General features: G+C 38.8%; 1 protein-coding gene across 1 annotated transcript in view; it reads left to right on the forward strand.

The window, feature by feature from the left end:
- The window catches only part of SRD5A1 (steroid 5 alpha-reductase 1), a 42,616-nt gene that overhangs the window by 15,369 nt on the left and 11,542 nt on the right, over positions 1-15,705 (forward strand). The window contains exon 3 of the mRNA XM_043962782.1: positions 3,792-3,893. Coding sequence (XP_043818717.1) covers positions 3,792-3,893 — 102 coding nt within the window. The remainder of the gene's footprint in view (positions 1-3,791; positions 3,894-15,705) is intronic.

A 15,705-nucleotide genomic window follows, 5' to 3' on the forward strand; every position in this document is an offset into this window, starting at 1 on the left:
CTATTACCCCTTTTAAGGCACCTGGGATGTTGATTATAAAATCTGGCAAAGATAACTGTAAAAAATATGAACCAGTTTTTAAGATGAATATAGATTTTAAAATATAAAATATCAGCTATTGGTAAAACAAAACAATTATTCATCATGACTAAAACATTCAAGACTAGTTCAACATCAGAAAATCTGTCAAACATAAACTATATCATGAAAACAAAAAATATTTTAAGACCAGAATATATGAAAAGATACAGAAAAAGTCTTTGATAAATTCTAACATGCATTAGTGATAAAAACAATAAAAGGAATAGAGCAATAGAGGACTCTTCTTCAACACATTGTAACATGCAGTAGAAGAGATTAGAAGCATTCTAATGAAAACAAAGGTACTCACTCTTGGTACTTGTCTTTGACCTAATACTGGGAACTCGAGCAATTTCAACAGGACAGAAAGTGAAGGACAGAAAAGGATTAACATTAGAAATGAAGAGGACAGATCATTTCACATGACTTTCCTTTAAGGGATATATGTTCCATCCAAACTGATCTGTTTGATGCCAAGCACAGCCTTGCATCCTCCTCCAAGCTTTTATACAACCTGTCCCCATACCTGGAATTTGCCTCACTTTCTTTCTTCAAATACCTGATTCCATTTAGGAATCAGTTCATATAAGACTTCTACATAAGACCTTTCCTGAGTTCTTCACTTGGTAATTCCACACCCCCTACCCATTCACCAAAATTTATTTGGTATTTTATATATAGCTTGTATTTATAGGCTCCTGGAAGGCACTGATTATTTTATTTTTCTGTTTGTATCCCCATCTAGGATAGTACATAACACCTATGAAGATCTTAATAATCTTTTGTTGAATTGAATCATTTGTAAATGGCATAACTTAGTTGAGAGCAACCAACTATAAAGCAAAAAAAGTAACTTAGATAATAAGTGAGTTTAGTACAATTTCAGGGATTGAAGGGCCTAGCATGCTATGATCTATGTATGAGGTCACGAAAAGTCAAAATGACTGAACAAAAACAGAAGAAAGTTTCAGGAGACAAGATTAATTTAGAAGTACCATGTGCCTTGTTACTTAACAGCAGTACTTGGGGACATTGTAATAAGGAAATGTTCTGGACTGAGAGCCCTCCTTAAATGGAGGTTTGGGAGTTCCTGGCTCCACCCTCCAAACCAAGGGACACACAGTGCAGTGATGAGATGGAATACCAAACCTAATGGGGTCTTGCATTCTAAAAGATTAGTATTTGATCAACTAATGTGAAGTAAAAAGGATAGAAAATATTATTTAGCTAATTTATTGGAAAATTGCTTAAGATATGGCAGGAAATGGATTTGGAAGATTGCTTCACACCATGCATATTAATTAACTCTAGCTTGATGGTAGACTTAAACATTTAGAAAATCTATTAAAAAAAGATGGAATTAAATTGGAGTAAGGTATTAATTACAGAAGTAACTGACTGTTTCTGTTTTAAGTTAATTGAAGGACTTATTAGGGATTAGATCAATGTAATTAATTATATTAAAATGACATTTGATGTATAAATAAAATGTTTGGGGAAAATATTTATGGCAAGGGAGACCTGTTAACATCATTCTGAAGAACCACAGGTGAGCCTGGCATGGTAATATATGCTACTAGTTCTGTTGAGGTTAGTAGATTGTTCTGAGTTCCAAAGTTCTGAGCTAAAGTAGGTCTAAAGCATGCTCTAAGTCTGAACTTAAGTAATAGAGGGCGACCAGGCTGTCTAAGGAGGGTGGACCAGTCTATTTGGAAAAATAATGCAGGTTAAAGTTTCTGTGTCAATCAATATCGGAACCAAGCCTCTGGGAATTTAAAAAAACAAAACAAAACTGTAAATGTACATCACACAGGGGGCAATGAAAAGGTGAATTAGATGTGTGAACGTTCTACATATAACCAGTGAAGAACACCAAAAAGAGCAGAACTAAAGGTTGTCATCAAAGAAATATGTGCTAGAAAGAGAATATGAGCTTTTCTCAGTATGGGGCAAGAACATGGGCTGGCAAGTAGATGTCAAAAGTGCTTCACTGATAACACCCATGATGTCAGGAGAAAGTGAAGGCCTCCAGAATGGTGGGTAGACCTGTTTTTGTGAACTTTTGGAAGAATACAGAAAAAAGCCCAGCAGGATTAGCAGCAGACATGGATGATCTCTGATCTGTTTTGTTGAAAGGATATCCTGAATCAATGAGATAACAGATTTATTTGAGTTTGATGGATTAAAATGTGACATGTAAAATAACTAAGGGAATGTTAAAAATTTGCAAATGTAACTTTTAGTCACTTATAGATAAATGGCCAAGGGATATGAGCAGTTTATGAAGGAAGAAAATACACATACTTAATGACTATTTGAAAATGCTCATCTTCACTAATAACCCAAGAAACCAAATTAATAAAACTCTATATCCACTAAACTGGCAAAAATCATAAGTCATGACAACACATTGTCATTGGGGTTGTAGAGACACAAACATTTATTGTGGGTGTAATTGCACTCTAGTAGTAACTTTTGGGGAAGCACTTTGGCAAGCTGTGGTAAAACATTATGAAAATAATCATGCCCATTTACTTATAATTATATTGTTGGGAATATAAAGAGTGTCATTAAAAAAATCCATCTGTTCAAATATGTCTATAGCAGCATATTTGTAATTTAAAAACATCTCAAGAGCAACTTAAATGTCCAGTAATAGGGGAATGGTTAAATAAATTGTGCTACTTTAATGTAATGGAATGATGTAATGCAATTAAGCACTTAGTATAGTCCTGGAGATACATATACAAGCAATTAAGATAGCTCCTGTTCTCAAGGTGTTCATGTTCAAGATAATGCACACAGGCAGTGGTGACCACATGGTGTCTAGGCTACTCTTAGTATGGAAACATCCTATGCCAATATAGACCAGTAACTGGCCCATAATATAATACTAAAGAATTAACTGGCTCACTGAGTGATTAAGTGACTTGCAAATGGTCATATAACTAGTAAAAGTCAGGCAGGACTCAGAACTCATTATGATTTCAAGATTGCTCCTCTATCCAGTACACCAAGCTACTCCTCTGTAACATTATATTATCTATAATAAGAATCAGATTTGTTTCATAACAGTTTTGCAGTAATGAAAAATTAATCTGTGGGGGAAAAAAGAAAGGCAAATAATATCTGAATTTTAATAATTTTTTGTTTATATTCAGCTAGTAACAGTAGAGTATATCAATGACTTGGTTGTGAGCCTAGTGAATATTTGATGATAGTCAAACTGGAAATAGCATCCCGCATGCATGAAAGATATTATGTATAAGTGATTTGAAGACCGTAACATCTGGCTGCTTCACAGGAGCACCTCATGGGAGATGAAACACAGAGTATACACACACACACACACACACACACACACACACACACACACACACACACGCACACGCACACGCGCACACACACACACACACACACATTAATTTAAGGCACTAATAGCCGGGGGATCAGGAAAAGTTCTAACACCGTACTAATAATTTCTGGGAAGATATGGAGGCTGTGGTAATTATATTATTAATAGTCACTGAATGATTGAAGCAGAAAATCCAGTTGTTTAAATTTCCAGGGCGGTGGTAAAAACAGGACACAGTATTCATAATTGTAGCAGTTAAATTGTTTTAGAAAGAGTTTATATTAGTGTAGTTAGTAGATAAATTATTATTTATAACTACTGGAGCAATCTTTCCTTTTATTTCTTTTCCCATTAGGTTGTAGCATGTGGCTAATAGGGATGTTAATAAATGTCTATTATGATAATATCCTAAGAAACTTGAGAAAACCGGGAGAGACTGGATACAAAATACCAAGGGGTAAGTAAAACTCTTTCTAGAATGAATTGTTAATGAATTTATTGTAGTATTGCACCGAAATCATGTAAGAACCTGATAAGAATCCCAACTTGAATGTAATATTAACTACTTGAGGATCTTTATGGGTCATGATGAACCACACCATTAAACCATTTATGTAATGGTCTGTGTTTTATGTGGGCAAATTAGGTGGTGGTTGTTTTTTTAAGACTTTTAGGTTTTGATTTCTCTTAATTTGGTTACTGTAATGAAGTGTGTGTGTGTGTGTGTGTGTGTGTGTGAGAGAGAGAGAGAGAGAGAGAGAGTGTGTGTTTTGCTTTCTCTAAAAGAGGAATAATAATATCTACTCCACCTACCTGGATTCAAAGAACTTAGAGATCAAGGAGTTTTGAAAAAAGTACTTTGCAAAATGCCATATACATGGGAAATATAGTCATCATTATTCATTGTGCATTCGTGTTACACCAGTTCAATGCTTGTTTCTCACTTTGTAATCTAGGTGAAAAGGCAAAGGTAAGAGCTTTTAAATTTTGTTAATGAGCTGAACTGAAGCCATAAATAAGAATCATGTTTTTATTTGCTACTAAGTTACCTCATATAAAGTAATTCACAAAGCATTTCACAATTTCTCTAGGCAGCAGTATATCCCAAGGGTATTAAAATTTGTCTAAGGACACCTGCCTCTTGGGTACAGATCATCCCAAACCACAACTAATCCCGTCATAATGGAATAGCTGATCCTTTTAAGTACAAAATTCATTTTCTTCTTCCTTAAACCTATAGCCATACATTAAAAGCTTCCTAATTCTGTCGAGGGCACCAGCATCATTCCAGTCACCCAGGTTTGAAACTTTTGTCATTCTCAATTCTTCTTTCTCCCTTACCCCCCAGATTTAATCAGTTACCACAACTCATACGTTACTCCTCCACAACTTCTCTTATAGCCATGTCCTTCTCTCTACTTTCTTTACTTCTACCCAACTCTCATTACCTCTAACTTGGACTATTCTGTCCATCTATTAATTAAAGCCTCGACTTCTGGCCTCTATATTCTCCAATCCATCCTCCACATTGCTTCCTCAAAATCTCTGCTTTGGTCATGTTAGGAGATCCAGGAAGATGGCTTATATGATGACCACCATGATGTTGATGTGCAGAATCAAAAAAAAAAAATAAGTCAACCCTGTATTTGAAAGGGATTGAAAAAGTACACCTCCCTCCCTTCTGCAGAGGGCACCAGGGCTTTGGAGTATTGTGTTTATATTCAAACATGGTGGATGTATTGGCTTGTTTTGCCAAAAAAAATGTTTTTTTCTCAAATTTTTGTTCAAGTTGTCTAGCTGAAAAGGGAGGAATATATTTGGAAATGAAGGTAATTTCAAAACAAAACTATATCAATAAAAATAAAATAAATTCTCTGCCAATATAATTTCCCTAAAAGCATGAGCTTGGCTAATGACTCCCATGCTCAAGAACCTTCAGTGGCTTCTCATTGCCTCTAGGATACAATACAAAGATTGGCATTTAAAACCCTTCACATCTTGACTCCAGCCTATATTTCATGACTTATTTTCTACAACTCCCCTTCACACATTGCAACCAAGTCACACCACTTGTTTTTACCCAGATTCAGTATTTCATCTCTTCTAATGTTTTGTATTTGTATTTGCTGTCGCAGCCACCTCCTAGAATGTATTCCTTGTTTCCCTCTACCTTAGAATCCCTAGCTTCCTTTAAGGCTTGGCTCATGTGTTCACTCTTACAGAAAACCTTCCCTGATATCCCTTAGTTATTACTACTCTTACTCTCTCTCTCTCTCTCTCTCTCTCTCCTCTAATTGTTACTTATATTCTTGGCTCTTTATATTCTGCATTCTTTCCATAGAATGTGAGCTGCCTGAGGTCTGGAACTGTTTCATTTTTGCCTTTATAGCCCTAGCATCTAGTACAATGCCTGGGGCATAGTGCTTACTTAATAAATGCTTATTGGGTTGGGTTGCTGTTAGATTGGTACTTAAATCTTCTGTAGCTTATTTCACCTCCCACTCTATTCTGAAATATATGTTGGTGAGGGTAAGGAGGCTAATTTTGTCAGGGATAAGAGGAAATGGGGAGGATGGTAGGACAATTTTCATTTTTTGGGTGTCACCTTTTTGTCTCTAATTTTTTAACTAACTGCCACAAGATTGGGGAAAGACAGAAGGGCAGCAAACAAACCAGCCTCTGCTACTTTAACCTGTACATATTACTTTTCAAAAAGAGCCAAATATGATGGAAAAAAAGACCCAAGTTCTCAACACTCCTTTGAATGCAGCAGACCTTTGAATGATGTTATAGATATCAGGCACTAAACAGCCAAATGAAAGCACTCACCCAAAACAAAACTAACACAAGGAGATTCTCCAGAGAGTCAGGCTAGAAGAAGATAAGTCTGAGGGGAATGGTGTGTGTATGAGACTTGGTGGAAAGTACATGGCAGTTTGCTTTGAATATTTCTAGCTCTAGTTTCCTTTGTAAAACCAATATGTTAGACTTAACTTTTGTAGCTTCATAGTCTTCAATGTCATGCTTATAGACAAATACTCCTTCATATCTATTCAGGAGTACTAAAAATCTTCCTTTGAAAACTTTCAGTGATAGATATTTTCTCTAAAAGTGAGTAGCCTTCCAGCTAGGTGGTGCAGTGGATAAAGCACCAGCCCTGGATTCAGGAGGACCTGAGTTCAAATCCAGCCTGAGACACTTGACACCTACTAGCTGTGTGACCTTGGGCAAGTCACTTGACACTCGTTGCCCTGCCCCCCCCCCCAAAAAGTGACTAGGTGAGTAACCTTCTAAAACAGTACCTTTACTAGGTAGGTTCTTTGTCTACCTTACCGGGTTGTTGTGAGAAGAGCGCTTTGCTAACTCTAGAGGGCTATAAGTTTTTCTTAGATAAAATTGTTAGCACTTTTTTTTTCAATAGCAAAGAACTAGAAACAAAAGTAGCCACTTCCTGAAAAATACAGAGAAGCATGGGAAGATGTACATTAAATCATTCAAAGTAAAGTCATCAGAATTAGGTAAATAATAGGCATGTGTCATGATAAAAATGTACAATAAAGAGAAACTGAGTCACAAAGCCCTGAGCATAATCAATTTATTAGTAAGAGTAGCAAATACCAATAAATTGGATCCATGACTCCTCAGCAGTCAAGGGTCTATCTGACAGTCAGAGTAATTCTTTTATACAGTTAACAAAGTAACAGGTTATATAGGGTATAAGAAAATAGTCTAATGATGCAAATAACATCTGAGACTGTGATTGATCTGACCAAAGATGGAGGGTAGGCTATACTTGGCTTTTCTTAGAGGGGGGGATTTCCATTACCCAGGGCAACAGGAACAAACACAGGATTGACTAACATCCTCTGGAACGTCTCAAGGTGGGCAAACATCACCAGTGTTTCATCAAGGAAACACTCCGTGTTCCTCAAAGAAACAAAGGGGGGAATGTGGTAAAATAATGGAATTTGGCAGATGCCCCAGGTCTGACTTGATTGATTTAGTAGTGTTTGAATTGGGTATGAATGAGAAACTACTAAGTACCCACTTAAGATGATTAGATTTTGAGCCACACCTGGCCCGCCCTGTTAAACCTAGTTTAACTTGGCCAACCCTGAGAAGGAATGTACTCAGAGGCTGTGGACTGCATCATCAACAGGGAACCAGTCTCAGCCATATAACTTGAAGGACCTCCCTTTTTGGGGCTGGGAAAAAAAAAGTAGAAAAATGAACCCTACCAGGAAGTAGCTCTCTCTGGCCTTGGAGGAGCTTTCAGAGTAGACTGGAGACTGGCTGTATAGAAATTACAGACCCCTGGTGGTGAGTTAATAAAATCCAGCTCTTTGAATTAGCTGAGCTGAAAGCGAGTTTGGGTTTTGAGACAGCCTTTGCTAGAGCCAGGGAAATTATTGATTTTCGTCTTTCCCTATTCCCTTGTCCTTGACTTTTTTTTTTTTTGCAGGACAATGGGGGTTAAGTGACTTGCCCAGGGTCACACAGCTAGTAAGTGTTAAGTGTCTGAGGCCAGACTTGAACTCAGGTCCTCCTGACTCCAGGGCCAGTGTTCTATCCACTGTGCCATCTAGCTGTCCCTAAATCAGGTTTTATTAAAAGTCAAGGATGGGGGCAGCTAGATGGCACAGTGGATAGAGCACCGGCCCTGGAATCAGGAGTACCTGAGTTCAAATCTGGTCTCAGATATTTGACACTTACTAGCTGTGTGACCCTGGGCAAGTCACTTAACCCCATTTGCCTCACCAAAAAAACAAAAACAAAAGTCAAGGATGGGGCAGCTAGGTGGCTCAGTGGATAAAGTTTGGGCTTATTTGACTTTCACTTATAAAAACTATGTGATTGTAACCAATTGTAATGCCCAAAAGGCCTCAGAGAACAATTAAACTCCTAAACATAGTAAACCTTTGAAAGTATTTCTCCCAAAAGGATGGGGAAGTATGTACTTTTACTTGGCCATCAGCTTAAATACCTACAACTAAGTTCTGGAGAATTGTTTCCACAAAGTATAGTAATGAAAAATGTAGGTTAAAAAGATTAACGTTTTTTGGTAGACTTATGAGACAGGACTCTATTGACTAATATTAAACCTTTTTAACTTGTCAGTCTCATGTGTCTATTATATTGCTTTATTTTTTAGTAAGGCTTTTTGTCACTGTCCTTATCTCAGTTGAATTAAAGCAAAGAATATTTGTCAATATCTGAGCTAGAGATTCAGAAAATATTTTGGTTTTCCTCAATGATCAGATTCAGTAGAAATCCTTTCAGAAGGGCACTGGGGAACTTAATGTTGAAAGTTGTTCTATAGTGGCCTCCCAAAGGTGTTTCATCATAAGGAGTTTTAAAAAATAGTTTTTAATTGACATCTTTTATTTTTACTTTACCTAGATTTCTCCTTATAATTCTCCTTCTACTTTCCTAGAGAACTCTCCCTTATGACAAAAATTTTTAAAATAAAATAGAGGAAGAACAGAAAAAATGTATTAAACTGGGAGTACCTAGGTAGTATAGTGGATAAAGCACCAGGCCTATATTCAGAAGAACCTGAGTTCAAATCCAACCTCAGACACTTGACACTTACTAGCTGTGTGACCCTAGGCAAGTCAACCCTCATTGCCCCACCAAAAAAACAAACAAAAAAATGTATTAAACTGATTAACACATTGAAAAAAATTTGACATTATATGTAATGCTGCCTGCAATCTTTGAAAAAGATGAGGGGAAGTGTCTTCATGTATCTCTTCTTTGGGGTTGGTTGAGTTCTTAATAATTTCACAACAATTTTTTCTTCCCTTGTGGTCATTGTTCTTTCCATTTGAAACTGTTGTAGCCTTTGCATATACTGTTTTCTTGGCTCTGCTTACTTCATTTTGCATCATTTCTTGTAAGTCTTCATCATGTTTCCTATAGTATAGTAATATGCTGTTGCATTTTGTGATAAAATAATGGAATTTGGCAGACGCCCAGGGGTCAGACTTGATTGACTTAGTAGTGTTTGAATTGGGAGTGAATGAGGAACTATTAAGTACCCACTTAAAGGTGATTAGATCTTGAATTTAAATTTAGCCAACCCTGAGAAGGAGTGTTCTCAGAGGCTATGGACTTCGACATCAACAGGAGACTGCTCTCAGCCAATCAACTTGAAGAACCTCCCATTTCTGGTAGGAGGATAGGAAGTAGGAAGCTGAGGCTGGCGAACAGGATCTTCCTCTTTTGGTTCAAGACATCAGCTTGGTGGCAGGACTTCACATGGGCTGTTAGGAAGGCTAGGATTTCCATGCTATAAGGAATCTGTTCTTAATCTTTCTCTCTCTATAGTATCTTATATATATATATTTTTTTTTTGGTGAGGCAATTGGGGTTAAGTGACTTGCCCAGGGTCACACAGCTAGTAAGTGTTAAGTGTGTGAGGCCGGATTTGAACTCAGGTCCTCCTGAATCCAGGGTTGGTACTCTATCCACTGTGCCATCTAGCTGCCCCTATCTTATATCTTTTAATGAACCCTTAAAAGCTTAATCTCTTGGTGAATTTATCAGTGATTTTAGCCAGTTTCCCCCCAAAACTAGGGGGCACAGATTAGAACCCACATTTAGATTTTTTTGGGGGGGGCAGTGGGGGTTAAGTGACTTCCCCAGGGTCACACAACTAGTAAGTGTTAAGTGTCTGAGGCTGGATTTGAACTCAGGTACTCCTGAGTCCAGGGCCGGTGCTCTATCCACTGCGCCACCTAGCTGCCCCCACATTTAGATTTTTAAACAACACAGTTTGGTGATCACAGATAGTAAAGCTGAACCTCTATCTTCTGATCTTCCGGTTGAGTAAGATTTCCCCTGCCCTGTCCCTTTAAATTCGAAAATACTGCTAAGTATTGGCTGTTTTCCCTTTAAATTTTCAAATGGATTTTTAAAACTTCCTAAGTACTCCTTTTCTAACATTAGCTTCACTAATCAGAGAAGTGGAAAAGATCAAGTTGATACTTGGTCAGTTTGAATTTAATTAATATTTTTTTATTCCTATTCTTAGTTTTGTCAGGCTTTGTTATGTGGTATGGAAAGTTTGGCATGTCATGGAGGATGTTAGAATGAGTATTATTCCCCAGGATTCCCCATTAGGAAAGCTACTCATGGATTGGAATAGGGGAAAACTTACAGCAAATACAACCATGACCAAGGGAAAGCTTATTGAACTGTGTTTTATGTGGCATGAGGTATTACGGGAAGAATGGCCCAAACTTGGGTCATTTAATCCCCAAACATTGAGGCATTTGCAAAGAATCCTATGCCAATGCCCTCCTGAACATTCACTTTATTGGAAAATCTGGGCCAGAGCAAGCAGGGATTATCATACTGAAGATATAGGACAAGGAGAATCCAGGCCCCAGCTTAAATCTGAGTCTGTTTCCCAAACTGAAACAATAAATGATCTGACTAAATCCAAGCCCAAGTTTAAAAACAAGGCCTCTCAAACTGAAACACCCAATAATCCAACTCAATCCAAACCTGAGATTGAATGCAAGGCCTTTGAGACTGAAATTCCAAATGACCCAACTCCTATTCCCTCTCCCTCTATTTCCTCCATGCCAACCAAACAAATAAAGAAAGAAATGATTCACCTGTAGAGGAGAAAGAGAAGATAAAAATTTTTCCCCTTCAAGAGATCTTCACCCATGGTCAAAAAGATATGTAAACTCAGACAATACACACCTTTTGCACCCAATGATTTAATTTCATAGAAACAAAATATTCCTAAATTTGATGAGGATCACACAGCAGTTATCAGCCAGTTTAGGACAATTTTTAGAGCATATCAGCCCACTTGGAATGATGTTACTGAGCTTATGGAAACAATATTATCCCCAGGGGGAAGAACAGATATAATAGCTGCAGCCAATGGCCTGGAAGCCATGGGAAAGGTTGTTATTAGGTGGCCTATTCAAGACCCTGACTGGGACTCCAATAACCCTAGGCATTTTGATATGTTGAAAGATGCAAGGGAAACATTACTGAAGGCAATGGAATCCTGTACTAGAAAGACTGATAACTGGCAAAAATGTATAGATTCAGTTCAGGGAACTGATGAGAGACCATAAGATTCTATGACAGGTTGTGTAAGCATGCCAGGCAATATGCTGGACTAGACCCATTATACCCTAGAGATGCCCATATTATATGCTCTCATTTTGTATACCAGTCCTTAAGGCAGTGTCCAGGCAGGAATAGTTTGAGTCATGACAGACTTAAAGAAATAGCAACATATATTTATGAAGGAAATGAGAGAGAAGAAAGGAACAGACAAGACATTTTAGCTCCAGTACAGGAAACAACATGGCAGTGAGACCAGACAGTTAAAAAACACTATCAACCCCAGTATCATTATCAACCCCCTAGATTTTGCTATTACTGCAGTAAACAAGGACACTCATTGAAGGAATGTAGAACTAGAAAACAGGAACTTAAGCAGGCAATGCCCGAGAGCCTTGAGGGGAACTCAGAATAATTATGGAAACTTTTATCAGAAAGGAAACAACCGAGGTCACTATAGGCCTTACAGACAGAATCAAAATGGGTATAGATTTTTAGGGGGATACAGAGAGACAGAATCAGAATAACCATAGACCCTATCAGAGAGGTACAGAAGGACAGAACCAGGATCAGAGTAACCATGGACTCCCTCAGAGGGGGGCACAGGATTGACAAGATGAAGGGGAGGGATGGAAAAGAAATACAGAAAGCTTTACTTTTCCAGACCCTGAATATATTAACCTCCTTATACCAATCCATTCACCTCCCCAGAGTAACGAACCCCATGTGACCCTCAAAGTTGGAGACATGTATTATGATTTTCTGTTAGATACAGGAACCTCTAAATCAGTATTAGTGAGTAAACCAGATCTTGGATGTAAAGCTATAGGATCTTTGAATGTGGTAGGAGTCTCAGGAAAAGCCCAAAGAGTGGCAGAATTAACCCCTCCCATAGTATCTATGGGGCCTTTAACAGTAGAACATTCATTCTTGCCTGATGTCCCTGTAAATCTATTAGGTCGTGATCTCCTTTGTAAACTTAGAGCAACCATATCTTGTGCTCCAGATGGGGCTGTCTCCCTACAATTGCCAGAGGATACTGTTCATTTATTACCAATTTTGATTACAGACGCTCAAGGAACAGTAGGGGATACATCCAAAATCCCCTCTGACATTCCTGAGTCCCTATGGACCTTATCCTCTGCTGAAATGGGGCTTCTTAAATCTTCTATGCCTGTTACCTTTAAAGTTAAAGGGGGACCACCCCCATCCATTCCACAGTATCCATTATCTAAAGAAGCTATAGAAAGAATCACCCTTATAATTGAGGCTTTGAAAAGCCAGGGTAATATTATTCTATGCCATCATTCTCCATTCAATACTACCATTTTGCCAGTTAAAAAACCCAAGCCTGGGTCAGATGGTAAACCTGTTTATTGTTTCATACAAGGTCTTAGAGTGATAAACTCTTATGTTATACCGAGACATGGCATAGTCCCTAACCCTGCCACGATAGTTTCTTCCATCCCATGTGATGCTACATGCTTCACAATGGTAGACCTCTGCTCTGCCTTTTTCTCTATACCAGTGCATGAGGACTTCCAATATTTATTTGCTTTCACCTGGAAAAATACACAGTGGACCTTAACTAGACTCCCACAGGAATTTGTAGACAGTCCTACATTATTTTCCCAAATTTTATAGCAGGATCTGGCCTCCATTACCTTTAAAGGCTCAACCTTAGTACAATATGTTGATGACTTACTTTTAGCCTCCCCTAATACTGAAATCTGTCAGGAAGATAGCCATCACTTATTATTAGAGCTACACAAGAGAGGCCACAAGATTTCTAAGTCAAAGGTACAATGGTGCTTGCCCCAGGTAGAATATTTAAGCTTCATTCTGGCTGCTGGAACTCTCTCTCTCTCTCTCTCTCTCTCGCTCTCTCTCTCTCTCTCTCTCTCTCTCTCTCTCTCTCTCTCTCTCTCTCCTAAGCGAGTCCAGGCCATTCAACAACTTTCTGTCCCCACTACTAAGAAGCACTTAAGAGCCATTTGGGGAGCTACAGGGTTCTGTAGACAGTGAATCCCTTCTTTCGGGGAGCTCACTAAACCCCTGATATCCTTAACAAAAAATAATGTTCCAGAGCCTTTGCAGCTGGAAACCCAACATCTCTCAGCTTTAAAAGAATTGAAACAGGCCCTATTATCAACACCTGCCCTAGGCCTTCCAGATTACAGTAAGCCCTTCACTCTCTTTGTGCATGAGCAAAGAGGGGTAGCTTCTGGAGTTCTGACTCAATCATTGGGGCACACACAACGCCCCATAGTTTACTATTCAACCCAACTGGACTCAGTAGAGGCAGGAGCTCTGCCCTGCCTGAGAGCCATGGCCACAACAGCAATTTTAGTGGGAAAAGTATCTGATTTGGTCCTAGGTAGTCCTCTGACAATACAATGTCCTCATGAAGTAGAGGCCCTTTTACTACCATAGAACACAAGACTTTTCAGATCAAAGGCTGGCTAAGTATGGAGTAGCCCTGTTAGGTAATGAGAATATCACTCTAAAACGCTGTACAGTCCTTAACCCAGCAACACTGCTCCCTAACTTACCACTCTCAGGGTAGTCGTTGCATGACTGTGCTTCTTTAGTTGATAAGGTTGAGAAACCCTGTGATGATCTTTTGGATATACCTTTAGAGAACCCTGATATTGTCCTCTATATGGATGGCTCTTCATTTATGAAAGATGGGACCTGTTTCACTGGGGCTGCTGTAGTTTCTGATTATGATACTATCTGAGCAGCTTCTCTGCCTTTCCATTTTAGTGAGCAAGCAGCCGAACTTGTGGCTCTCACACAAGCCTGTAACATAGCCAAAGAGATGAGTGCCACCATTTTTACTGACTCAAAATATTTGTTCAGCATATGCTACTCTGTGGGCATGCTTTGGCTATAGAGGGGTTTTCTAACATCCTCAGACAAAGCTATTGCTAATGGAGACCTTATCAAGGACCTCCTGTCTGCCCTGAAACTTCCCTCTGCTCTAGTCATTGTACATTGCCCTGCCCACATGGAATAATGATTCTGTTTCAAAGGGGAGTGTACGAGCTGATTCTGCAGACAAGGTTGCTGCTTTAGAAGCTCCTGAACACGTATTTAACCTCTCACCTTCTGAGGATGTTCCTCTCAACCTAACTTATGATGATTCAGAAGTGGAAAAATGGAGAAAGAAATTTAAGGAAAAACAGATCAATGGAGTCTGGGTGTCTCCAGAAGGCAAGCCACTTCTCCCCCAGAAATTCTATCATCAGGTATGCCTCTCTATTCACAGAAAAGGCCATTTTGGCACACAAGGCATTGTGGACTCAGTTAAGAGGACCTGGATAGCACCAGGTGTGACTAACACAGCATCTCAAATCTGCTCGGGCTGCTCCACATGTCAATCTTACAATCAACATGCTTTCAAGGCCAAAGCTTATGGAGGGCATCCTTTAGCATATACACCCTTTGAGCATCTACAGATTGACTATATCACAATGCCTAAGGCAGGACATTATAAGTTTTGTCTTGTTATAGTTGATAAACTCACTGGGTGGGTGGAGGCATTTCCCAACCCCTGAGCCACAGCTGCCTTTGTTGCCAAGACTCTCCTTAAAGAGATAGTTCCTCACTTTGGCCCACCAGCCTGCATTGATTCTGACAAAGGCACACATTTTACTGATTCTGTTATCATTTATATGTCATTGTGACTGTGTATACTCTGGGTATGGTTGGGAATTATTGTATATATTACAAGTATATCCTCAGTTATGCAGCATAACATGCATTTTTACCATCATATTGTCTTTAGTGAAATTAATATGAGATTTATGAATTATGGAAACTTAACATTTCAGAGGCTAATTGCTCTTACAATGAGCTTGAAAGGCCCTGGAGAGAATATATGTACAACAGGAGGAGAGACAGGTACACATAAGATGCCCTGATGAAGGCTGAGAGAATAGCCAAACACATTCAGGAAGTCCATAGTTTGCTTATGATGGCGACTATGTGGACCACAATTGCTGGACATAGTCCAGTTTCTTCCTCTCTCCCTCCTAAAATGGCCTGGTATCATGGAAGCTCCAACACATGCACCTGGTTTTAACTTAACTTGTTTTTTGTTTTTTTTTTCCACTCACTCTGGTGGAATGGTAAGAATCCATCCACCTAGGGCCTAGCACAATTACTGGCTG

This window comes from Dromiciops gliroides, chromosome 1, assembly GCF_019393635.1.
Source record: "Dromiciops gliroides isolate mDroGli1 chromosome 1, mDroGli1.pri, whole genome shotgun sequence".
NCBI classification, from domain to species: domain Eukaryota; kingdom Metazoa; phylum Chordata; class Mammalia; order Microbiotheria; family Microbiotheriidae; genus Dromiciops; species Dromiciops gliroides.